General features: G+C 56.9%; 1 protein-coding gene across 1 annotated transcript; it reads left to right on the top strand.

Annotated features, from left to right (window-relative positions):
• Nucleotides 1–94: 94 nt before the first annotated feature.
• Nucleotides 95–23,953, top strand: SSC5D (scavenger receptor cysteine rich family member with 5 domains). Its single transcript, XM_045045636.1, is given in 15 exon segments — nucleotides 95–971; nucleotides 1,516–1,542; nucleotides 1,839–2,147; nucleotides 2,334–2,453; nucleotides 2,689–2,802; nucleotides 3,154–3,462; nucleotides 5,968–6,285; nucleotides 6,520–6,699; nucleotides 9,305–9,622; nucleotides 11,031–11,639; nucleotides 11,713–12,027; nucleotides 12,150–12,170; nucleotides 12,173–12,316; nucleotides 19,191–19,337; nucleotides 22,197–23,953. Coding segments are annotated over 15 exon segments (4,626 nt in total). The 5' UTR covers nucleotides 95–946; the 3' UTR covers nucleotides 23,867–23,953.
• The last annotated feature ends 2,316 nt before the right edge of the window (nucleotides 23,954–26,269 follow it).

Genomic DNA, 26,269 nt, shown 5'->3' with positions numbered 1-26,269 from the left:
CTTCTGTCTGGCTTCTGCTTTTCCCTGAGTTGACATTAATTGTTGCTGTGGGTGCTGGATGGGGAGAAGGGGCGGCGATGAGCTCACGGCAGCCCCACTCCCTGCCAGCCTCTGACTCACGCTCCCCATTACCGAATTTTTTCCGCCTCACAGCTGCCTGGTGCAGAGAGAGTGGGGGGCGGGGGGAGCAAGTGTGTGTGTGTGTGTGTGTGTGTTGGCCCCCTCCCTCAGCCAAGACTGGACCCCTAGTCCTTCGGCCCGCCCCCACCCCCAGCTCCCTGGAGTTCAACCACAGCTCCCACAGACAGGGGATCAAAGAGTTTGCATTGAACCCCATCAGGGGGGACAGACAGGGGTTTCTGTCTCCTTTTCCAATCAGGAAGTCCTTCCTGGTGTCTGGCTGCAAGCCTTCTTGCTGCTGAACCATGAGCCCCAGATGTACCGGGTCCCCAAGCCCAGCTGCTAGTTTGAATCCACTCCCAGTCCGCTCCCTCCTGGTCTCCCCGTGTTCCCTGCCGGACAAGAGAGGAGCAGATGGGTGGGTGCTGGTGCGTGCCCCCTCCCCCCCATCAGGTCCCTTTCCTGAGCATCTCTAAGCACAGCGGGGCGCCTGGCCTGGAGTCTCTGGCTCCCAGTGGGAGTTTGCAGTAGGACACCCTCGCTCCCGCCGCCACCCTCCTCCTCGCCAGGCCTCAGCTGCCGGCCAGCCCCCTCCCTCCCCCCACTCCTGTCCCCTGCTGCCGCTGCAGCCTCGGCAGGCAGCCTCTCTCCCTTCTGGCAAAGCGTCCAGCCCCTGCCTGCTCCTCCCCGGTCCAGGGCGCCTCTGGCAGGCGCTCCCCTCGCTCCCGCCCTCCCTCTCTCCTTCCCTCCCTCCGGTGGCCGCAGCCTCCTCCCCTCTCCAGCTTGCGTCCCCTTTCACCCCGTCCCTGCCTTGGAGTCTGCAAACATGAGGGTCTTGGCCTGCCTTATCGGTGAGTGACCCCTTCTCCTTGGGGACTCAGGGACCTCTGACCCCTGAGCTCATCCACTTGAACGACTCAGACTTCCGGGACCCTGTCTCTGGTGCTTGGGATAAGGGACATCTGGTCCTCCTTGCCTGATCCCCCGAGGGACCCAGCCTTCTGCACAGCCAGCCCTACCCTCTTAGGACCCCAGGGACCTACCCTCCTCCCCCACCGGCCCTGACCCTGGGGGGGTGGGGGTCACCCACCATTTGACCTTAGCCAGGCCCCTGGGGGGAGCACAAAGCCTGGCTCCCAGCCCTGACCTGAGGCATGTGGGGCCCCGCCTGTCTCAGGGACCTGAGTCTTGCCCAGCCCTCTACCCAGAGTCCTGCCTCACAGTAGTGGGGTTTTTGGTTCAGAGGTGTGCACATTCTGTGTGTGTGTGTGTGTGTGTGTGTGTGTGTGTGTGTGTGCACGTGCGTTGGGGTATTTAAGACGAGGGGTCTGCACTGGAGAAAGCACCCCTTCGGGCCTGCCCTCACTCTACCCTACCCCTCCACCCCCCTTCCAGCAGCTCTGATGGGGATCCAGGCTGTTGGTAAGTGGCCCTGAGCACGGCTGCCTGACTTTGCACAGTTGCAACCCACCCCTGCCCAGCCTCACCCTCCACTGCAAACCTGGCTGCCCTGCGTGGGCTCATGACCTCGGGCACTTCTTCCCCCCAGAACCACCGCTGACCAGCCTCCCACTTCCTGTGGGGGCCACTGTTCTCCTGGGAACCCAGGAGCTGGGCTGCCGGCCTCACACCACACCCTGCAGGACAGACAGCCCCCCACCCCGCCTTTCCTGGGCCCCGCCCCCCCAACTGTCACAGCCTTTCCTCTGTCCCCCCAGAGAGGCTGCGTCTGGCCGACGGCCCCCACGGCTGTGCCGGCCGCCTGGAGGTGTGGCATGGCGGGCGCTGGGGGACCGTGTGCGACGATGGCTGGGACCTGCGGGACGCCGCCGTGGCCTGCCGCGAGCTGGGCTGCGGGGGCGCGCTGGCCGCCCCCGGAGGCGCCTTCTTTGGGGAGGGCGCGGGGCCCGTGTGGCTGAGCGAGCTGGCCTGCCGGGGCAGTGAGGGCCAGCTGGGGCTCTGCCCCCATCGCGGCTGGAAGGCCCACATTTGCTCCCATGAGGAGGACGCGGGCGTAGTCTGCGCAGGTGAGGGGCCCTTGATCCTCCTTTGGGGGCGCTCCCACAGACGCGACCCAGAAGTCCGGGCACCCCCAGCCCCAGACGCCCCCTCCAGGACTCCCAGCTCACTGCCACCTGCCCCCCCACCCGGGTCTGCCTGTCTGGGGCGAGTGTGGGGGGGCGCCCTGGCCACAGCTTCTGTGCTGTCCTCAGGTCAGCGTGTGGCCAACTCCAGGGACGGGGACGATCCACCTTCGATCCTGGAGGGGGACCCCTGGCCGGGGCTGTCTGGGGAGCTGAGCCCTGGCTCGGAGGAGCCTCCAGGGACACACGGTGAGCCCACCCTGGCCACGCTGTCTACCCGCTTCCCACTGTGAGGGAGAGGGGTCTTCCACTAGCGCCCCCCAAGGGACAGATGGAGGCAGCGGCCGCGTCCCCCGCAGGGCGCCCGGCACAGCCCCCTGCACATCCTCCTGCACCTCCTGGGGCTGTCGGGCAGCGTGGCCTGGTCCCCCCCGGCGGGAAGGTGAGCGGCTCCCGGCTGAGGTCTCCCCGCTGTCTCTCCCAGCACCCCGCCCGGCTGGGACCCCACAGAACAGCTCCAGGAAGAAGGGTCCCCGGCCACCCAAGCAGGCCAAATCCACCAGGGCCCCTCAGCTGACGGCCGGAGCCCCCCGACACGGTAAGGCCCCTCCACACATCTGGACCAGCCCAGCGACCCGTGGGTGCCCTCCTCTTCACCTGTAACTGGCAGGCCCCCAGCGCCACTACGCCCCTCGGGATCCAGCGAGGCCCAGCACCCTGTCTTCCCCCGCCCCCACCTGCCCACCTGATCAGGAGACCCAGGCACCCCACCCCGCTCAGATCCTGGCACCCCTCTTCACGGCCTGGCTGGCAGGTGCATCTCAGGCCACCGCCCCCTCTGGGCCTCGGTTGCCCCGGATGGAAAACGAGGGCTGTTTGAATCTGCTTTACCCAAGCTGCCCCCCCCCCAACAAGACTCACACTCCCTCCTTCCCTGCCCCCCCCGCAGAGCGGCTGCGCCTTGTCTCGGGCCCCCACGGGTGCTCCGGTCGGCTGGAGGTGTGGCACGGTGGGCGCTGGGGGACCGTGTGCGACGACGGCTGGGACCTGCGGGACGCTGCCGTGGCCTGCCGCGAGCTGGGCTGCGGGGGCGCGCTGGCCGCCCCTGGAGGCGCCAGATTCGGCCCGGGCTCAGGGCCCGTGTGGATGGATGACGTGGGGTGTGGAGGCGGAGAGCAGGCTCTGCGGGACTGTCCCCGAAGCCCCTGGGGTCGAAGCAACTGTGACCACAGCGAGGATGCGGGGCTGGTCTGCACGGGTATGTCCCCCGCCTTCCGGACGCTTACCCGAAGCTGCTGCTTGCCCCCCCTCATCTGCCCCTACTCACAGGCTGCGGTGCCCGCACCTGCTTGATAGAGCTCTCCTCGACTCTCTCCTTCCCCCTGCCCCTTCCCTCCTCTCCCTCCTCCCTTCCTTCCCCCTTCCTTCCCCCTCCCTCCTCTCTTCCTTTCCCCTCCCTCCTCCCTGCCCTCCCCCTCCTCCTCCCTGCCCTGCCCTCCCTCCTCTTTGCCCTTCCCTCCCTCCTCCTTGCCCTTCACTCCTTCCTCCCTTCCTTCCCCTCCCCCCTCCCTGCCCTGCCTTCCCCCTCCCTCCTCCCTTCCCTCCCCCTCCCTCCTCCCTTCCCTCCCCCTCCCTCCTCCCTTCCCTCCCCCTTCCCTCCCCCTCCCTCCTCCCTTCCCTCCCCCTCCCTCCTCCCTTCCCTCCCCCTCCCTCCTCCCTTCCCTCCCCCTCCCTCCTCCCTTCCCTCCCCCTCCCTCCTCCCTTCCCTCCCCCTCCCTCCTCCCTTCCCTTCCCCTCCCTCCTCCCTGCCCTTCCCCCCCTCCTCCCTGCCCTGCCCCCCTCCTCCCTTCCCTGCCCTCCCTCCTCCCTGCCCTGCCCTCCCCTCCCTCCTCCCTGCCCTCCCCCTCCCTCTTCCCTTCCCTGCCCTCCCCCTCCCTCCTCCCTTCCTTCCCCCTCCCTCTTCCCTTCCCTCCTCCTCCCTCCTCCCTTCCCTTCCCTTCCCTCCTCCCTGCCCTTCCCCCCCTCCTCCCTTCCCTGCCCTCCCTCATCCCTTCCCTGCCTTCCCTCCTCCCTGCCCTCCCCCTCCTTCCTCCCTTCCCTGCCCTCCCCCTCCCTCCTCCCTTCCCTGCCCTTCCCTTCCCTCCTCCCTGCCCTTCCCTCCCTCCTCCCTGCCCTTCCCCCCCTCCTCCCTTCCCTCCCCCTCCCTCCTCCCTGCCCTTCCCTCCCTCCTCCCTGCCCTTCCCCCCTCCTCCCTTCCCTCCCCCTCCCTCCTCCCTGCCCTCCCCCTCCCTCCTCCCTGCCCTCCTCCTCCCTCCTCCCTTCTGTGCCCTCCCTCCTCCCTGCCCTCCCTCCTCCCTTCCCTGCCCTCCCCTCCATCCTCCCTGCCCTCCCCCTCCCTCCTCCCTTCCCTGCCCTCCCTCCTCCCTGCCCTCCCCCTCCCTCCTCCCTCCTCCCTGCCCTTCCCTCTCCTCCCTGCCCTCCCCCTCCCTCCTTCCTCCTACCACTCTCCCTTCCCTTCCCTCCCCTCCCTGCCCTCCTCCTCCTACCTCTTCCTCACTCCCTCCCCTCTTCCCTCCTTTACTCTCCCTTTCCTTCCTCCTTCCCCTCTCTCTTTCCTCCTTCCCCTCCCTTCTCCCTCCTCCCCACTCTCTACCCTCCCCCTCCCTCCTTCCTCTCCTTCCTCCCCCTCTCCCTTCCCTCCCCTCCCTCCTCCCTCTCTCTCTTCCCTCCTACTCCTCTCCATTCCCTCCCCCTCCATGTCCCAGGGGGAGGGCAGGGAGGAGGGAGGGCAGGGAAAGGAGGAGGGAGATGGGGGTGGGGGGGTGGGGGGTGGGAAGGGAGGAGGGAGGGAGAGGGCAGGGAGGGGGAGGAAGGGAGATAAGTTAAGACTCCAGGGAGGGCTAAGTTGCTGGGGAGAAGGGAACCCCATGAGGCGCCTGGGGAAGCTTGGTGCCCCACCACACCTTTCATTCCTGAGGGGCCCCACAGGGGAGCCCCTCGTTTCCTAGGAGCAGATGCAAGTACAGGCGTGTCTGACCCCTCTGGTTGGTTCGTGTCTCTAGAACACTGACTGGGGGTGATTTGCCCCTCAGCCCGTCCTGGGGGGCGGGGGGTGGAAAGATGGAATCCATGCTCCCCAGTGGACCCAGGCCTCACCCCAGGAAGACCTAACAGAAATGTACCCTGAAACCAGAAGAGGTTCCTATGTAGCAGGTGGTTCTCAGCGGTGGCTGGGGGGGTGGTTTTCCCATCCCCCACTCCCCAGAGGACATTGGGCGAAGTCCGGCAGTCACGCTGTAGATGCTACTCTCATCTGGGGACTGGAGCCCCGGGAGGCCGCTGGACATCCTACAGTGGCAGGACGCGGCCCACGGCAAGGAATGACCTGTCCCCCGATGTCCTCGGTGCTGAGCTTGAGAAGCCCTGCTTTACAGGACTGAGGCAGGCGGCCGGGGAGCGGGGGGCCAGGCCAGGGCGGTGGATGGAGGGGATCAGGGCCAATGTCACCAGGGCCTGCCCCCGGGGAGGCAGGGGCATTGCGGGCAGGTCACAGCCGGACTCTTGGCGAGAGACTTTCCATCCTGGAGCCTTTTCCTCACCAGCAAACTGAAGTTGGAGTGCCTGCTGCACAGCGTCACCGCGGCCCGGACGACGGATGGCTCGGCACCCGCGTGTCTGTGCTGGTTTCCTGCACGTGGGGCTTACACCTGCTCACCCGTCACAGTCTCCTGTCTCTCTGTTCTCCCCGTCTCCCCACATCCAGGCCCAGCCCCCCGGCTGCGTCTGGCCGACGGCCCCCACGGCTGTGCCGGCCGCCTGGAGGTGTGGCACGGTGGGCGCTGGGGGACCGTGTGTGACGACGCCTGGGACCTGCGGGACGCCTCCGTGGCCTGCCGCGAGCTGGGCTGTGGCGGCGCGCTGGCCGCCCCCGGAGGCGCCTTCTTTGGGGAGGGGGCTGGCCCCATCCTCCTGGATGACCTTCGGTGTCGGGGTAACGAGACAGCCTTGCGATTGTGCCCAGCACGGCCCTGGGGCCAGCACGACTGTCACCACCGGGAGGACGCCGGGGCCGTGTGTGACGGTGAGGAGGACAGCAGGGACCGGCTGGCCGGGGGTATGGTAGAGCCACCAGTAGAAGTGCGGAAAGCTGGGGGGGGGTTCGCGTGGTCTCATAGCGAACACCCCACGGGCCCCTCTCTCCTTCCGTCCTGACTGCCGCCTCGCCCCATCTTGTCCCCATCCGTGCAACCTCATCGTGCAATGGCGGTCCTGGGCTGGAGGGCGGCACGTGGTGATCACCGTCCCTTCGCCCCAGGGATGCCTCTTGGATATGTCCCTCCCACGGCCCCAGCGGCGGCGGACGGCAACCACTCTGCGTCCCGCGACGTGGCGTCCGGGCCCCCGCCCCCCACGGCGAGCCAGGCCTCGCGGACCGCAGGCGCCTCCCCTCCGCCTGCCTCCCCCACTGCCCCGCGGGAGCCTGGACCCGAAGCCGGTGAGTCTGGAATGCTCCCCAAGGAAGCGGGGTCTTCCCTTCTGCCTCCTCCCCCTTGGTGCCCCCCCCCCCCCCGCACCCTCTCTCCCTGCTCAGAGACCCTCTCATCAGGGGTGGAGGAGAAAACAGAGCCCCACACCAGAAGGGTCTCTGCTTGCTTGAATACTCTGCTGTCACCATCCTGAGTGTTTGGAGGTTGTCTCCTCACAAACGCTGAAGGGACCCACTCAACGATAGTTGTCATTTTCATTTTTTAAAAATGTGTATTTATTTTGAGAGAGAGTGAGCATGAGCAGGGGAGAGGCAGAGAGAGAGAGAGAGAGAGAGAGCACAAGTGTCCCAAGCAGGCTCCCAGCTGTTGACGCAGAGGCTGATGCGGGGCTCGAACCCCCAAACCGTGGGATCGTGACCTGAGCTGAGAGTCGGAGGCTTAACTGACTGAGTCACCCAGGCGCCCCTCGTTTTGATTTTTTAAATGTTTACTTCTTTTGAGAGAGAGAGCTAGTGGGGGAGGGGCAGAGAGAGGAGAGAAAGAACCCCAAGCAGGCTCCAGGCTCCGAGCTGTCAGCACAGAGCCCCACGCAGGGCTCAATCCCACTAAGCATGAGATCACGGCCTGAGCCAAAATCAAGAGCCAGACACTTAACCAAACGAGCCACCCAGGTGCCCCAGTAGTTGTCATTTTTTAAACACTGGTGTTAGTAGTGTTCAGGGGCGGTGCAGCCAGCCGATCAAGACAGGACCGTCATTGGAAAGATAGTGGGTTTCTCTCCCACCCCAGGGCAGGGGCCACCCAGGGAAGCCCCAGGGGCGGTCAGCAGGCAGAGGGAGCGAGGGGCAAAGGCCAGCAGGAGCCGTGACTGTGGTTTCTGTGGGAAGGATCCGGCAAGGCCAGGTGGGCAGGGTCAGGATCGGCTCGCTGGAATCACTTCAGGGAGCTGTGGGGCGGAGGGGCTGCCCCTGGTTGTGGGGCACCCGGCCCTGGGGGGCTGAGGGCAGGTGGCCGGTGGCCCAGAGCATGAGAGCCGCGTGGAGGTGGGGTGGGGGGGGTGGGCCCCGGAGGGGCTGGCCTGCACAGACAAGGCACGCTCCGGCGGCGTCTCTAGGAATCAGCCAACCCTCCGAGGGACAGTCTGTCCGGGTCAGCAAGGCCCGACGTCACAGCAGGAGAAATACAGAAAATAAGAAGGCAGGGTTGGCGCAGCTGTCTCCTCGAGGGTGGGAAAGGCCGCAGAGAGGGGAAAATTGGTTCTCCTACGGGAGGCCTCTTTCCCCTCTTGCTGAATGACAACAACTACGAGCATTCACTCAGCACTCGCAGGCTTGTGTGTGCGAGTGCTGTTCCAAGTACTCTACGTGTCTACGCCAGGTGACGCTCCCAGCCACGCGGGCCCTGGGTGCTGTTTGGTCTCTGTGTCACTCATGAAACCCCGTGATTAAAAAAATATGGGAGGGGCGTCTGGGTGGCTCAGTCGGTTGAGCGTCCGACTTCGGCTCAGGTCATGATCTCGCCGTCCGTGAGTTCGAGCCCCGCGTCGGGCTCTGTGCTGACGGCTCGGAGCCTGGAGCCTGCTTCAGATTCTGTGTCTCCCTCTCTCTCTGACCCTCCCCCGTTCATGCTCTGTCTCTCTCTGTCTCAAATAAACATTATAAAAATAAAAAAATATATATATGGGGAAGTCAGGACTCCAATGAAAGCAATTTGTTCCAGGGCCCATATTCTCTTTTTTTATTATGGTACAATATATACATAATATAAAATAGACCATTTCAGTCGCTGGTAAGTGTACGTTAAATTTCAGTGGCATTAAATACATTCGTAAGGTCATGCAGCCACCAGCATCCAGCTATAGAACCTTTTCGTCATCCAGACAGACACCCCAACCCATTAAACACGGACTCCTTAGTCCCCCAGCCCCTGGCTTCTACTTTCTGTCTCTATGAATTGGACTCCTCTGGGGACCTCATAGTATTTGTGCGAATGCCCTCCAGCTTCATCCATGTTGTGACACGTGTCTGAATTCCCTTCCTTTTAAAAAAGTTTTGTCTTATTTTATGTTTGAGAGAGAGAGCGCGTGAATGAGGGAGGGACAGAGAAATGAGGACAGAATCCGAAGCAGCCTCCAGGCTCGGAACTGTCAGCACAGAGCCTGACATGGGGCTCAACGAGCTCAACGAGCTCACGAGCAGTGAGATCATGACCGGAGCCGAAGTTGGAAGCTTAACCGCCTGAGCCCCCCAGGTGCCCCCGAATTCCCTTCCTTTTCAAGGTGGAATCACATTCCGTTCTGTGTGCATACACACCTCATTTTGCTGTCCCTTCATCTAGTGATGGACGTTTGGGCTGTTTCCAAGAACAGTGCCGCTGTGAACGTTTGTGTGAATAGCCATTTTCACTTTATCTGGGGCATATCCTGGGGAGTGGGATAGTGATTCTATGTTTAACTTTTTGAGGAACCGAGACTGTGCCCGACCCTATCCCTGTGCCTAAGGCGGACGGTGGCACAGCGGTGGACTAATATGCGGCTGGATGGAAGGCAGGCGGAGGGACACAGAGAGCTGGACGGCTTCCTGACTCCCATCCTTTGGGTCTCTTCCATCCTAGGCTCCCCCCAACTGCGCCTGGTGGCAGGGCCCAGCAGGTGTTCGGGCCGGCTGGAGGTGTGGCACGCAGGGCGCTGGGGGACGGTGTGTGACGACAGCTGGGACCTACGGGACGCCGCGGTGGTCTGCCGCGAGCTGGGCTGTGGCGGAGCTCGGCAGCCGGACCCTGCCGCTGGCCGCTTTGGCTGGGGGGCCGGCCCCATCTGGCTGGACGACGTGGGGTGCTTGGGGACCGAGGCTTCGCTCTCTGACTGCCCCGCTGCGCCCTGGGGGAAGCACAACTGTGCTCACAATGAAGATGTTGGAGTCACCTGCACTGGTAAGGAGGCCCTAGCCACCCACTAGTTTCTGGAGGGCTTCCCGGAGGAGGGAATGGGAACTACCATCTGCACTAGCATCTACTGAATGCCCGTCTCCTAAGCCCGGGCCCTGGGCTGGGTGTTTTCACACATGTGACCTCACAACAGGTCCAAGTTAGTGGATGCTATGCTCGATTTACACGATGAGGCTGAGGCACAGAGAGGTTAGGTAACTTGCACAAGGTCACACGACAACAAAGTGGCAGAGTTGGGATTCTTTCTCCTCCTCCCATTCCCAAGAACGCTCCCCAAGATGAAAGGAAGTGAAGACAGGGCCACTGGGAGATGCACAGAAGCCAGAGTGAGGGCCCGCTGCAGTAAAATCAGGCTTCGTGTTCGCCGTTCGCTTCCAACATTTATCGAGTGCCAGGCACTGAGCCAGGTGCTGGGGCCTCCGGATGCAAAGAACACAGTCCCGGCCTTTGGGAAGCTCGCAGCTCACTGACGCAAAGATGTACCAACAGATCACTGCAAACCTGTGTGACATGTTACCATTTGGGAGGTCCCCAAGACCAACTTCAGGTTCCATAATTTCCTAGAAGGACTCACAAAAGTCAGAAAAGCTGTCTTAAAAGCCAGCCGAGGGAGGCAGCACAGGGGGCAGGCTCAGGAGAGACCTTCATGGAGCTTCCAGCCACCCTCTCCCAGGGGAGTCATGCGACATGTGACAGCACATATGAAGTACTGCTGGGCAGGGACGCTCCCCAGACTCGGTGCGCAGGGTTTGTATAGGAGCTTGGTTATAAGCTGTGCCTGCCCACCTATCACCTGTCCACGGCACAACGTGGGTACCGATTCTCTGGTCGCCCCAGGAGCCGGGGGGCAAAGGGCCCAACCTTCCTCTGGGCACAGTGAACATCTTCCTGCACACAGTGCTAATCCGAGAGATGAGAGAACAGTGGCAGTCGTAGCGACGGAGCCCCTGCACCTACGCCCTTTCCCTCTCCTCTGGAGGCCGTGGGAGCCACGGCAGGGTTTTCAGCTGGGGAGTGAGCTGTCGGATCTGGTTCCACCCTGGTGACTGGTGAGAGGTGGACAGTGAGAAGTCACAGGAAGTGAGGCCATGCGTGGCCAGAGAGAGGAGGACGACAGGTCGGATGTGAGAAGGGCACAGAGGGCCAGTCACATCACTGTACGAGACAAGGGGGCAGGGGGCGGGGTCAGATTTGGCCGGCCACAGTATCCCCAGGGTCTGGCACAGTGCCTGGATCGCAGAAGACGCTCAACAAATGTTTGTCACGTGAATGAGTGAATGAATAATGAAGGGATTGATGGAAACTTGGTGACTGCAGAGAGGGGAGGTGTACACAGATAATCTTGTCATTATGGTGTCTGCCATCTTCCCTGTCCTCTCCTCGCACCTTGCAGAGACCCCTGGCCTGGACTCTATCTCAGACCCCTTCAGTTGGAGCTGGATCCCTGGCCTGGGTAGAGATCCGGACGCCTGGCTCCCCGGGGAGCTGGCCACCAAGCCCTCTGCGAGGCTGACCCCCAGCGTTCCTGAGAAAACCACCACCAAGGCCCCAGGGAAAATGCCCAAGAGTACTAAGAAGTGGGTGACCAAAAATGCAAAGCGACCGACCACTCAGCCCCCCGTGATGCCAACCACTAAACATTCCAGGGTCCTGGGCACCCAGAGGCCCCTTGAACTGACCTCACGGACCACCACAACCCTGACCACTGAGGCCTCCCACAGACCAGTTTCAGAGTCTACTGCAAAGCTGACCACTGGGGTCCCCCACGGGATGACCTCACATACCACTGCAACACGGACTCCCCGGGCCCCCCGAGAACGGACCTCTAAGGCCGTGGCAACGTCAACCACTCAAGGCCCCCGAGAGGTGACCTCTGAGGCCACCGCAACGCGAATCCCTCTGACCCCCAAGGAGTCATCAGCTGAGATCCCAGCACAGGGTTCTCCAGAGTCACCCAAAGACCCAGCCCCCTCCCCCACTGGGAGCACCACTCGGGGATCAGGTGAGTGGAGGGAACACAAGAGGTGAGGCTGGCCCCTCTTGACCCCTCCTGACTTGGGGCCTTCTACCGGCAGGCCCGTTCCGCGTGCGTCTGGCTGATGGGCCCAACCGGTGTGCTGGCCGGCTGGAAGTGTGGCATGCTGGGCGCTGGGGGACAGTGTGCGATGACAGCTGGGACCTGCGGGACAGTACCGTGGCCTGCTGGGAGCTGGGCTGTGGAAGGGTCCGGGCCCGAGTGGGCAAAACCCACTACGGCCCCGGGACGGGCCCCATCTGGCTGGATGACGTGGGCTGCAAGGGAATCGAGGCCTCGCTGAGTGACTGCCCTGCTGGGGCATGGGGCCAGCACAACTGTGACCACGAGGAAGACGTGGGGCTCACCTGCACTGGTACTGGGGATGGGGTGGGGGACCCAGAGTCACTACAGGAGATTCTGGAAGGGTAGTTTGGAGCTGCAGCAAGGACCTCGCAGACAGGGCAGGGCTCAATCCATGCCCCACTTTCTCCCAAGGCTACGCCGATGAGGATGATTATCCCCCTGGACCTGGGATCCCACCTCGGGAGAGGACCTGGCCAAGGGGACCACCGCCGCAGGGGTGCCTGGACACATGCTCTCCTGGGGCACCACCAAAAGCCCAGGGGGACCCTCCCCAGCAACAAGGCGTCTTCCACACACAGGTGAGGGGCACGGCCAGGGTGCGGAGGGGGCCATCATCGACCTGTGCGCGCCTCCCCAGGCAAGTTTTCCGTGGCCCTAGGGCCCCTAAAACGTTCCCTCTGGAACTCTTCGTGGAGAGGCTTGAAGAGGAGACCCCCCCCCCCCACCCCGTTCCCACCCCAGGCACCGTGTGTCTCCGAGAATCAGACTTCGCAGGGTCTGAGCCCACGGTCCTCCCGCAAACCAGCCAACCAGCAGTGACACCTGAGCCTGGGCCCTTCCACCCCGACAGCCCCAGCTGGCCCAGGTCACCGCGTTGTCATCCCCCCAGCGCCCTCCACTTGGTCCTCCCCTCATGCTCTGGTCTGGGTCAGGGAGTGGTTCAGTGGCGGGGTGAGGAGCCCCGAATGGAGGGTTCCCCTCCCTTTGGCCAGTGGGGCGGCCTTCAGCCCCACAGCTCGGCCCGCGGCCCCTCTCGCTGCAGCAGGAACCGTCCTTTCCACCTCTGTGGCCACACCTAGGGCGTGGGCCTCAGCCCAGCTCTCTCCGGCTTCACAGCGCCTCCCTCCCGGGCCAGCGCCCTCGCGCTTGCGTGTACGTGCGTGCGCGTGCTTTCGTGGGCGTCTGCGCGGCCCACGTCCCTGCGCGTGCGCGTACGTGTGGGCGCGTGCACTCGTGAGCGTTGGCGCGGCCCACGTCCCTGCGCGTAGCGTGCCGTCGCGGGTTTCTCTGTGGCCCGCGTCCCTGTGGGTGAGTGCGCTCCCAGGCATCTCTGTGGCCCGCCCCCGCGTGCGTGTTGGTGCTCTCGCGAGTTTCTCCTCGGCCCGCGTGCGTGCGCGTGCACGCGCCCCTCCGTCCTCTCGGCCCTCCCCTCTCTCCCATCCACGCCGCCCCTCCGTCTCCGCGTGTCCGCCTCCTGCTCCCCGTGGCTCTCGCGTGCTCGCATCCAGTGCACGTTCCCAGCCTTCCTGTTTTCCACACTCGACGCCTCCGCCTCCTCCTCCTCTTCGGGTTCCGCTGTTTCTCAGGCCGGGTCACTACTTTCCCCATCTGACACGCCCCCCCCCCCCCCCCCCCCGCTCCCTGTCACCCTCGTGCTCGTTGCCTCGCACGGTGGCTTCTTCGCCTTCTCCTCACGGCTGTCTCCTCCTGCCCCAGCCCCACCTTTGCCGCCCAGTCCAGCCTGCCGCACCCGCTGCGCCTCGGGCTGCTCTCGCCCTCTGCTTCTCCGTGTGCCCTGCCATCTCCTGAAGGCCCCACTTCTGCCTGTCCCCCCGCGCTCCTCTGCCCCTCTTCTGCGAGACTCGTCCCCTCAGGACCGCCCCTCCCCTCGCCCCCTTTCCCGCCTTTTTGTGGCGCGCAGCACGCACGCGCACTCCGCGGCCCTTGGCGAGAGAGCCCGGTTCAGGCGGTCTCACGCCGTGTGACGTCACAGGCGCTCTGCGCCTCCTGATTGGCCGGCCAGCCCCCGCCCGCGGTAATAAAAGCCGGGTGAGGCGCGTCGGGGGCTTCTAGAGCGGTCGTCTGTCTGCGAGGCTGGGCTTCTGGTGCGAGCGAGAGAGGGAGGGGAGGAGCAGGCCGAGGGGCCGCCGTGCTGTAGGGTGGGGGACCCGAGTTGTGAGCCAGGGCCCGTTCAGCCCAGTTTTAGAGGTGCTGCACCTCGGAGCATTGTGGCCAGGGTTCTAGAGCTCTTGTTCTCTGCAACCCGGAGCGGGACCCCTGCCTGTCCCGTGGCGCCCCCTCGCGGTGGAGACGGTCACACGCTGGGCGGGGAGTCCCTTCCCTGGGGGGGGGGGGGTGCGGGGTGAGAAGGCATTGCTTGAGCACCGATAAGTGCGAACTGTGCAGGGGGAGGCGCGGGGTAGTCACGTGTACCGTCTTCACAGTGAGGCCAGCTGGGGAGTGGGAGCAAGCATAGACGTGGATTCCTGTTCTCACTGAAAGGTGACCTCGAAGTGACCTCCGGTCGCAAACCAACGAGCAAAATGTGTGTGAAATAGTTTAAAACCACAGAACGTTGGTTGTTAGGTTTATTTACCGTAAATGAACAATCGCGGGGAAGGAGTCGTTCTTTCTAGCAGAGCAATCGGGGAAAAGCCTCACAGAGGAAGTGGTATTATCCCCAGCAGCAGACACCAGGAGGAAAGGATTTCTCAGAGGAGCAAAAAAGCTGACGTTGAGAAAATTGCACTGCCAGTCTGGGCCATTGTCATCTCCACTGGACTTTTAGTTCTGTCGTGTGTTTAACTGTCCGTTTGTATTGCTACCCTGACACAGAACCACACATTTAGTGGCTTAAAACAACACAAACTTATTTTGCAGTTCTGTAGGTCAGAAGTTCAACAGGGGTCTCCTAGGGCCTAAAACCGAGGTGTCAGCAGGGATGTGTTCCTTCCGGAGGCTCTAGGGAGAATCCATTGCTGTACCTTTTCCAGCCTCTAGAGGCGCCCACATTCCTTGGCTCTTGGCCCCTTCTTCCATCTTCAGAGCCAGCAATGTTGCATCTCTCCGAACTGCCTTCACATCTTTCTCTGTCCTGATTTTAAGGAGTTGTCCCAATTGGATTGGGTCTCCTTGGACTGATGCAGGACAATCTTTTCATCTCAAGGTCTGGACCTTTAATCACATTCTGCAGTATCCCTTTTGCCACATTAGGTAACATATTCACAGGTTCTGGGGATTAGGGCATGGACATCTCTGGGGGAGCGTTATTCTATCTACACAGAATCTGTGTTGTAGAGACTCAGGAACTTAAATGTTTGTTGAATGATTGGTTGAATGAATGAATGAGAAACCACAGTGTAAGTCTGGAGACGGCATACAGCTGAAGCTAGACAAAGTCTAGCTGAAGCTCACAAAGCTTGGATTTTCACTTCCTAGTTCACTGAAGTAACATTTCTTGAGGCTTCTCAGAATTTGGAGACGCGGACATTAACTTTCTGTTAAATGCCCACTGTGTGTCAGGCACGAATACTAACCCCTGGGAACGTAGCAGTGATGAGCAAGGGAAAGGGAGGCTGAGATTTACAATTTAGAGTAGGATGGGCAAGATATTCCTTACTGAGAAAGTGCCCTGTAAGTGATGACCTTAAGAGAAGGGCAAGGACATCAGCATGGCTGGAGCAGAGTGCGCCGGGCAGGGGGAGAGTGATAGGAGAGGAGGCTAGAATTTGAGTTTTGTTCTGCACACAGTGGTGGAGAATTTTAAGTTTGGAAGGACATGATCACATGTGTATTTTCTTTTTTTTTTTAATTTTTTTTTCAACGTTTATTTATTTTTGGGACAGAGAGAGACAGAGCATGAACGGGGGAGGGGCAGAGAGAGAGGGAGACACAGAATCGGAAACAGGCTCCAGGCTCTGAGCCATCAGCCCAGAGCCTGACACGGGGCTCGAACTCACTGACCGCGAGATCGTGACCTGGCTGAAGTCAGACGCTTAACCGACTGCGCCACCCAGGCGCCCCCACAGGTGTATTTTCAAAGCAGTCACTGAGGATGCCAGATGAGAAATGGATGGAGAAGCTAGAGTGCATGGCGGGAGACCCGGAGGTCTATGCCGAGGTGACAGTGGTCTTGACTGGGGTGGTGGTGGAGACTGAGGGAGAAGTGGATGTATGTAAGCTGTATTGTGGGAGTTTTGAGCTGAGGTATTTGAGTGATGGGTCAGATAGGGTGTGAGAAGAGGAAGGTAGGGGGTGGGAACCCACCTTCCACTGGATCTGGGGACACTGCGGGTGGATGCAGAGGACCACAGTGGGAATATAGATCCATTGGGGATGCATTGGACACACTCAAGTGGACACATTAGATACGCAATCCTGGAGCTCTGAGGTGTGCCTGGGCTGAAGCTGTAAGTCGACAGATGGAATTTGAAGCTGTGGGGATGGATGAGGCTATGCAGACGGACAGCCGTGCCTAGCGGACCTCCCACACCCAGCTCGGAAGGTGGGATGACTCATGGATTTGGGCTGTTGCCGTATGTTATGGCTGCATGAGGCCGTGCAGAGGGGAGAGGACCCAAGATCGAATGCAGGATTAAATGTAGAGGTTGGATGATAATAAAAACAGTAATAGCTAATATTCATCAAATGCTCTCCATGTGCCAGGCACATCTACATGTGTCCCATGGTTTAATTCACTTCCTCCCCACGGAACCTTATGAGAGGAGCACTATCCTTAACACCGTTTTACAGATAAGGAAACGGAGGTGCAGAGAGGCCAGTACAGCGAAGGGCAGAGCTTGGCTTCATACTCCATCATTTACACTCTTAGCCACTCTAGCCACGGAGACAGGGAAGGAGCATATGACAGAGTCAGCTCTGAAGAACCCAGGAAGCATAAAGCAAGGCATGACTTCATTGAGGGGGAAAAGGGAGGGGGCTTTGAATAAAATCCTGCAGGTTGAATAAAAGCTCACCAGGGAAGGAGTGAAGACTTGGGAAATTTGCACCCCGAGGGAAAGAGGTCCCCATTTAGGACCAGGTAGACCTGTGTGGGTCTGAAACCTAATACTGCGCCTTAGCTGTGTGACTTTGGGAAAGCCCCTTGCCCTCTGTGGGTTTCAGTTTGGTCATCTGTAGTGAGACAGCAGCTTCTCCACCCACCCTCTCCCCATGAGATTGCCAAAAATTAATATGTCTGACAGCACCGAGGATGTGGGATAAAGGCGGGCATGAGACTCTGTTCCTGGGTAGGAGAGCAGTTTGACACTAGGGAGATGCATTTGCCTTTCACACAGCAATTGTACAACTAGGTGTTGAGCTCTCACTCATGAGCCCAGGGACACAGTTATAAATTCACTACAGTTGTATTTGTAACCACAGAACATTGGCCACAGCCTAGCCCTCTGTCAACAGGGGCGTCGATGAACCAACAGATGTGTATTTCTACAATAGGACACTATCCAAAGGTTAAAAAGAAGGAACCAGAGATATATGGATTCAATTCCAAGAATAAGCTTATCACATGCCATTCAGTAGATGCCACCACGGTACCCACTTTACAGGTGAGGAAATTGAGTCGTGGAGAAATTGGTGGCTTGTTCACCCAGCTAGGAAGGGACACGTCCGAGAAGTAGCTGCCCAAGGACATGTACGGGATTTACGTGGATGTGCATGGTCTTAAACTAATCGTAGGAAGTGTGGAGAAACAATATGGCGTCGGGGAGTACTTCCTCTGTAGCCAAGCTGTAAAGACATGTTTGGCAATGATAAGCTGGACTTTGAGCAGCGGCTCCCCCTGATGCAGGGAAGGGATGTGGTTGGGTCTCATGAGGGCTATAACTCTGCCATGCTGCTTCTTCAATTAAAAATGCATATATTTCAATGAAAAAAAATCGATCACACACTAATGGACCATGAGCAGGTGGCCATATCTTAGAGCACATTTCAAGAACACAGAGACCCAATGTGTGTGCTTGCAGTTGGGGGACTGACACTTTAACAGGAAGAGAGCTTCCATTTGTGTTCTTAATGGAGCCCTCCTAAAACCCAGCATCCTGAGAAGAAATCTTCACAGCTAATGGGTTTTTTTTCCCCTCTAAACTCTTTTTTCCATTTTTAATTTTTAAATTAATAGTGCTGCTAATGTTTTTTAAAATTCCTAATGAGTATGACCATCAGGTAGGATTTCATAGCTATCCTCTTAAGGTATTTATCAGGCATGGGGAAGGTATTTAATTAAGAACAGTTAACAGGGAGACATGACTATAGTATCTGCAATGCTGGGCGTCGGGATGAAGACCCTTGTTCTGTTAGCATGCAATGTATTAGGTGACAAAGCCAGGGACTTCTGCACCTGGGACAGCTAGCCACAGAGCTCAAGGCGACCAGGACAAACATGTCCAGGGTGGCAGGCACCATCCTTCTGAGCGCCTCAAGGTTTGGGGTCCAGTGTGAGCAGCAAGTGTGGAAGGTGCTGGAGAGTTGGGCAGGGACAGTTAATGAAGGGATATGAAGAACGTGGACTTTATGGTTGCACAGTTTGAAGACACTAAAACCCACTGAATTGTACAGTTTAAGGTATATGAATTATATCTCAACAAAGCTATTGTTAAAAGCTAGAAGACTTATTTCAATCTTTCTATTCTCCCTATATAAAATGGTATATTTTACATTTATAAAATGGCATATTTTTATATCACACAGCTGACCGTTGAACAACATGGGGGTTAGGGGCACCGACTCCCACGCAGTTGAAAATCTCCATGTAACTTTTGACTCCCTTAAAACTTAACTACTAATAGCCTACTGTTGACTGGAAGCCTTACCAATAACATAAACAACACACATTTTGTATGTATGTATGTATGTATGTATGTATGTATGTATATAATATATATGTATATATGTATTACACTGAATTTTTTAGTAAGCTAGAAAAAAAGTTACTAAAATCATAAGGAAGAGAAAATGCATTTACAGTACTGTACTGTGTTTATGGAAAAAATCCACATATAAGTGGACCTACACATTTCAAACCCACAGTGTTCAAGGGTCAGCTGTATATTATACATTTCTATGTTATATAAAATTGTCATGTAGAGATTATCTAAGAGACCTAGGAAAAATATTATGGAAATATTCCTGGTAGTTCATTACTAAATATATTACAGGGTTTTTTCCCTCTGGGAAAAAAAATAAAGAATGAGGAAGAGCAGGGACTTCAGGAAAGCGAAGTAATAACTGTTCTTATTTTATAAGCTAGTTTAGTCCCAGTTTCTGTTATTGGTAGTTGAAAGCATCTCAGCTGAGTCACCAGGGTGGCTGTGGGGGCAGGGAGGAGATTGGGGTGGTGGTCCAGGTGACACAGGATGAGGCCTGAGTTGAATTCCGGGATAAACAGAGGGTCAAAATCAAGAGAAGTGAGACTCAGTTCTCCCTATATCTCTTAAGGTGACAAGGATGGTTATGAGTCTTTTCGGACATGGGATACACCTTCAGGAGGGGCTCTGCCCAAGGGGACACCCACCACTCTTACCACTGGCACCACCCGGGATGCAGACCATCCCTCTCCAGCTCCAAGGATCCGTGGAGACACAGGTGAGGCATGTAGCTGTGGTGAGGGACCAGGGTGTTTGTGTTGTGGGGCAGAGATGGACTGCACATTCCCCAGTGGTGACCCCACTCTTACCCCACAGACCCAACAGAAATACACCCTGAAACAAGGGGTTATTATCTACATCAGTGGTCCCAACTGGGGATGATTGGCAATATCAGAATATGTTTGGGATCGTCACAACTAAAAGAAGGGAGTCTACTAGAACCTAATGGGTAGAGGCCAGGGATGTTGTTACATATCCTACTCTGCACAGGACAGTCCCCCACAACAAAGAATCCCAGCTCCAAATGTCAACAATGCCTGGATTTGAGAAACCCTAACCTATACTATGCAGTTCACTCTGACAAATCAATAAGAAAATGACAGGAAACCCTCTAAGAAAATGGGTAAGAGTTATGAACAGGTGATTCACAGAAGGGGAAGCCCAAATGGCCAACAAGTTTATGTAGAAACATTCACACTCAAAAGAAATCAGGAAATTCAAATTAAAATGATGACAAGCTTGGAAAAAAAATGGAAAGGTAGCTAATATCAAGTGTGGGTGAGGACGTAAGGAGACAGACATCCCCACTGGATACAGCGATTCGATAAAAACATTTCAGTGAAATTAGGGGCACCTGCCTGGCTCAGTCGGAAGAGCGCGCAACTCTTAATCTCAGGATCGTGGGTTCAAGCCCCACGTTGGGTGTAGAGATTACTTAAATACAGAAAACTTCTAAAAATTTTAGTGAAATTAAATATGATTGCACATTATGACCCAGCAATCCTGCTCCTAGATATGTATTCCAGAGAAATTCTTAAATAGGCTTATAAGGGAAACATATATGAAGGTGTCCTTTGGAATGGTGTGGTATCAGGGAGTTGGAGGCAAGTTAAGTGTCTGACAGTGGGTAACGAGAAATGCAATGGGTGCACACAATGGATCCATGCAATAGCTAAAAGAATGACTAGCTGCACATACAGCAACACACACAGTTCATGGTAGGTACGAACAACATGATATGGAGGAAGGAAGTCAGAACCAGAGTGAGAGCTCCAGCAGAATGTGATTTACAAAAACTCAAAGCACAAACACAAAAATACATGTACACTTAATGTATTAACATACGCACTTATATGGATTCTATATTGTGTGAGAACATACATATCTTTAAGGACCTATGTCAAATACATTAAAGGAGGTAGCTATGGGAGAAAGTGAGAGGGATGGAGGTCGGGGAGGAAAAAGGAGAAAAAGGAAGAGGAGACCCTGCAGGACTGTTGGTGACAATGTACACAGGAGTATGATTAGCTTAGCTCTCTGCACCGTGGGTCTGGAGAATTAAAAATCAATACCACTCTAGATATCTGAACCCCTACAGTACCTAAGCAAGCTGAGATTCTTGAAATAGTAACTAAAACCAGCTAACATTTATAACAATATGCCACATGTCAGGTATTATTATTCTAAGATATATATATATATATATATATATATATATATATATATATATATATATATATATATTACCCCTTTAGCCCTCATAACATCTACATGAGCCCTATGATGTAGGTGTTAATGCCCATTTCACAGAAAACAGAAATTGAGGTACAGACATCAAGGCCTATGACAGTATTAATAGTCATGAGAGTGTCTATTACGTGCTAGGCATTGTGCTAAGTGCTCTGTATACACATGAGCTCCCTGAGTCCTCATGACAGCTCATCCACAAACCGAGATTCAAGACAGTTTTGTGACTTGTCCACAGTCACCTAGTTAGGAAGCCATGGAGCCGGGGTGTAAGCCCAGACAGCCTGGCTGGAGGCCAAGCCCTTTACTTAACTGCTTCTCCAACGTTGTAAACACAAGGCAGGAACAAGATGCACCTAAAAAAATCCTACAGGAAAACTGGAATCCTCTAGCGCTGTGAATCAAAACCATTTCCTTGGGCAGACTAGCTACACTTCAAGTACTCAGTAGCCACGTGTTATCATTTCCATCACTGAGAAAGTGATGTTTAATGGTCTAAACTCTAAATGCAGAGGACCTTGCTTTGCATCTTTTCCCCGCAATTTGTGAACTGTATCCGTGCCACCTATGGCAGGTTACCTACCATCTAGGCCTGATTCCCTGCATCTGCGAAAAGGGATACAATCCGTTCTTACCTGGAAGCTAGGCCAGGAAAAGAGGGCGAGGCTTCTCACTCTACTCAGGCCCTAAATTTAAGGGGCTGCCCAAACACTCAGCAATCAAGGTAGATAATACCTTTATATTTTTAAAATAACAAATTAATGCAAAACATTCACAATGAGCTAAATATCAAAAATTTAACTAAAGGCAAAAATTTAATTGAGTCTCTTTTTTGGATCTTTTGCGATAATTTTGCTTAAAACTGACATAAAAATCTTGATTGCTGAGATTGCGCTTTGGAACCGCTCTGCCTCCCCCCTCACACTTCTGCCCCTTCTGGCATTTCCCACATCCCTCCCCCAAATACCCCTGCGGCCCCTCCTGCATCCCCAGGTAAGCCTCCACATCCCCCACACTTTCGCATCTCCCTGCAAGCTTCCAGTCCTCCCACCGTCTTGCTGCCCCCCACATTTTCGCTGCCTCCTGCCTTCTGAGGTAGCCCTCTCCGTCGCGTCCCTCATGCGCAGTGGAGGACGCCAGGTGGCGCCTGGAGACATTGCAGGAGGTGGGGAGGTGGGGCGCTGGGGGTGGGTGAAGTCTGCCGGTGACCCAAGACGTCACGAGGCCTTGCGCCTTCTCATTGGTCAGCTCTTCCTGGAGGGGCGTGGCGGGCCGCGGGAGTAGGTGGGGCGGACTGACCTCGGGCCATCCGTCTTTCCAACTCCTCCAGGTTCCGAGAGAAAACTGTGGCCCCAGCGTAGGCTGCTGCGCCCCACATCGTCCCGGACGGTGCCCCCTGCCCCTTCCCCAGATCCCTCCGCTTCGTCAGAGCCCCCGGGCTCACCGGTGACCTCCGTGACCTCCAACCCTGCGCCATGGTTCATTCCTGAGGCAGCTTCAACGCGGAAGGTGACCTCTGACCCTCCTGACACTTTGCCACCCAGCCCGGACCTGGCCTCCTGGACGAGCTCTGACCTCACCTTGACAACCCCTGGCCTCACTTTGTCTACCCCTGACGCCACTGTGATTGCAGCATCGCCGTCTGATCTCTCACCTACCCCACCACCCACCTTGCCCAAAGAGCTGACCTCTGACCCCTCTGCACCAGAGGTGGTGACCCACCTTTTTTCTACCTCAGAGTTGACTACAGAATCTGTCACAATCCCAAACTTGGACACAGCTCCATACCCCAACTCAGTTCCAGATCATTCCAGATCCCCAGACCCCTCCACGAGCCCCTACCCCACTACCACCCCTCACTCTGCCTTGACCTCTCACCCCTCTACCTCCACTACCTCTCAACCCACTACCACCTTTCCCCCAACTACAACACCTCACTCCACCGCCACGCCTCACTCCACCACAACCCCTCACCCTACCACCACCCCTCAACCTGTTACACCCCCTCAACCCACCACACCCTCTCAACCCACCACAACCCCCCAACCCACCACACCCCTTTACCTTACCACAACCCCTCACCCCACCACAACCCTTCACCCTACCACAACCCCATACCCCACCACGACCCCTCAGTCCACCACACCCCCTCATTCTACCACTGCTCAACCCACTACAACCCCCCACCCTATCACAACCAGTTACCCTGCCACGACCCCTGACTCCACCATGACCCCTCATTCTACCACCTCTACTCATCCCACCATGACTGCTGACCCTACCTCAACCCCTGTGGTTACTGTCAAATCCATTCTAACTTCCTTGGGAACAGAGTTCTCTCCCACTCCGGCGCCAGCAGTCAAGCCCAGCCTGCACCCCTGGTTGACCTCCATGGGAGCCGCTCATCTCTCTCAGATGTCCAGCCTAGCACCTTTTCCAGCCTCAGAGTCCAGCCACCCCAGGTCTTCTCCAGGCCCAAGCATGGACACACTGTCCACTGAGGATTTCCAACCACCAAGAAGCCAGAGCCCCAAACCAACTCCACCACCCACCCAGACCCCACACTCAGCCTCTGACCCCACAGGGACCTCTGACCTCCATCTGTCTTCCATAGTCCACCCCTTGGATCAACCTCCTCCTGACCATTTCACCCTAAGGCCAACCCCTGGGCAGGACCCAGGCCCCGTTGGCCCATGTGTGACTCCAGCACCACCTGTAAAGGTCATGGCCTGTGAGCCGCCTGCCCTGGTAGAGCTAGTGGCTGCTGTGAGGGATGTGAGTGGCCAGCTGCAGAGGCTGACCCAGGTCCTGAAGCAGGACCAGCAGCAGCGCCAAGCTCTGGAACTGGGGCTGACTCAGCTGGTGGAGGCCACCCGGGGTCTGGGGCAGCTGGGTGAGGTTGTAAAGAGACTGGCCGAGAGAGCCTGGCCCCCCAGCACACCTGCACCAACCACCACCACCCCGGAGGAGGAAGAAAGGCCTCTGAGGGGAGATGTGTGACCCTATATGGGATTTGAGGGGCTTAAAATGCTCCCAATCAAAAAATGAAAACCAAAGTATCTAATTAAAAACAAGATATCAATGACATTTGTGGGGACCTAGGGGAACCCCAGGGAGATGGAATCACAAGAGTGACCTTGATTTATGAATGCCACAGGCACCATGCAAGGCACTGATTTTATGATGAGGATGCTGGTGATGATGGGTGATGATCATGATGGTCATAGTGACTATATGTAGTGAGAATGATGATGGTGATGGTCATGATGGTGACAATGATAGTGGTCACAAGGATGATGGTGATGGAAGTAATGTGGGAGATGATCATGGTGGTGGTGATGACAATGGAAGTGATGATGATGACGATGAAGGTGATCATGGTCGTGGGCATGATGTCGATGATCATGGTGATGAAGATCATGGTGGAGAGGAGGAGGATGGTGGTGGTCATGGGAATGATGGTGATGATTGTGGTGATGAAGATCATGATGGAGATGATGATGGTGGTCATGGGCATGATGGTGATGAAGGTCATGGTGGAGATGATGATGATGTTCATGGGCGTGATGGCGATGAAGATCATGGTGGAGATGATGATGATGGTGGTCATGGGTGTGATGGTGATGAAGATCATGGTGGAGATGATGGTAATACTAGTGGTGATGGGCATGATGGTAATGATCATGGTGATGAAAATCATGATGGAGATGATGGTGATAAAGATGATGCCACCATGGGAGCTGATGAAACCCTATGAAGGCAGAAATCTTTGTCCTATTCACAGATGTATGCCCGGCTCTTAGAGCCTGATGCAGGGTACACACTCCATAAATATCTTTTGAATGAGTGAGTACATGACAATAATAATAATAATGACTAATATTTGTTGGGTACTTCCTTTAGGTCAGGCTCTGTTTTCAGGGCTTTATGTGCCTAACGACACTTTATCTTCATGAACACCTGCTGAGGAGGGTACTGTTACCACAGCTCAGCAGAGACAGGGTGAGCTTTGGAGCCTGAATGCCTGAGTTTGAGTCCTTGTGCGTGTGAGACTGAGCCAGTTTCTTAATTTCTAGGTGTGAGTTTTTCCAGCTATGAAGGAGGGATAATAAAGACACACCTTATGGGTTGCTGTGCCGATTAAATGATAAATTAACACATATGTAAGTGTGGATAACACAGGGCCTGGCTCTTGATAAGTGCTCGTTCTGGGATAGCTGTTATTGTACGTATCCCCTTTTTTACGGATCAGGGCACTGAGGGCCCGGGTCATTCAGGGCATACATAATGGAGCCGTGACTGGGACCCAGGCTTGTCTGACCCAGGGTTCTTGCTCATAAGTCAGAGTATCCTGGACTCGAGACCGTGACCAGGCAATGGGGCTCTGGTAGTTTGTTTCCTTTCTCTGAAAGGGAACTTTCTCCACCTCTTCACTGGTGCACAGAGATAGTCATAGTGTCTGCCTTTGGGGTGGTGGTGGTGGTTGTGGGGATTAGATGAGGTAGTGTGGGCTAGGACAGAGCTCGGCACATCATGTGCTCAGTTAACAAGAATGATCACGATCCCTTTCTGAATGCACTTCTGTGTGCCTGACCCAGTGTGCCCTCTTAACACACTACATTCCATCCTCACCACAGCCCTTTGCAGGAGGAACTCGATCCTCATTTCAAAAAGGACACTGAAGCTCAGAGAGGGCAAGCTCTTTGCCTAAGGCCACACAGCAGAGTAGGAACTCAAACCCAGAATAATACAATGCATACTCGCCTGCTTTGACATTAGCCTCGGGTTCCGGGTTAGGAGTCCCATGATGGCCCCTCTCTGAGTGACCTTGGGTGTGCCCCTTCCCCTCTCTCGGTCTCGGCTTATAAACTGGGGACCGTCTTGAGAGGTCCAGCTCTGATTCGGCTCCTGTGGCCTCAGGCAGGAGACGGTTCCCTCCTCCTCCTCTCCCCGGTTGGGAGCCTGGCTCAGAGGTGTTGGAAGGTCATGGAGCTGGCGCCCCCACGGTCCTGCAAAGGCCAGCGGGGTCCAGTTACTTGTTGGGGGTGGGGAGGGATAATGTCGGGGGGTCCTGATAGATGGACTCTCTGCCCCCGTCAACAGGCGAAGGGGCACGCGGAGAATTCTGTTCCCTGGGTCTCATTAAGCCCCAGACTTACAGAACTGCTGACTGGCAAACTAGGAGGGGGCTGAGGGGGGGCCTCTGCCTGCCTTCCCCTTCCCTCCTGGGTAGTTAGGGGCTCCCAGGACTGCACACCAACTTGGAGGCAAAAGGTCTGCTTTCCCATTTGTAGATTGGAGCAGGTGCACCCCAACTCTGGGTCCCCCCCAGAGGGCCCCACGGGGTTTTAGGCTTCGGGCTCCCCCATCAGTGGGCTGAGGTTGGGGAGGGGACTCTGGCCC

The sequence above is a fragment of the Felis catus genome, chromosome E2, assembly GCF_018350175.1.
Source record: "Felis catus isolate Fca126 chromosome E2, F.catus_Fca126_mat1.0, whole genome shotgun sequence".
Classification (NCBI taxonomy): domain Eukaryota; kingdom Metazoa; phylum Chordata; class Mammalia; order Carnivora; family Felidae; genus Felis; species Felis catus.
This window is presented reverse-complemented; position numbering and strand designations above follow the sequence as displayed.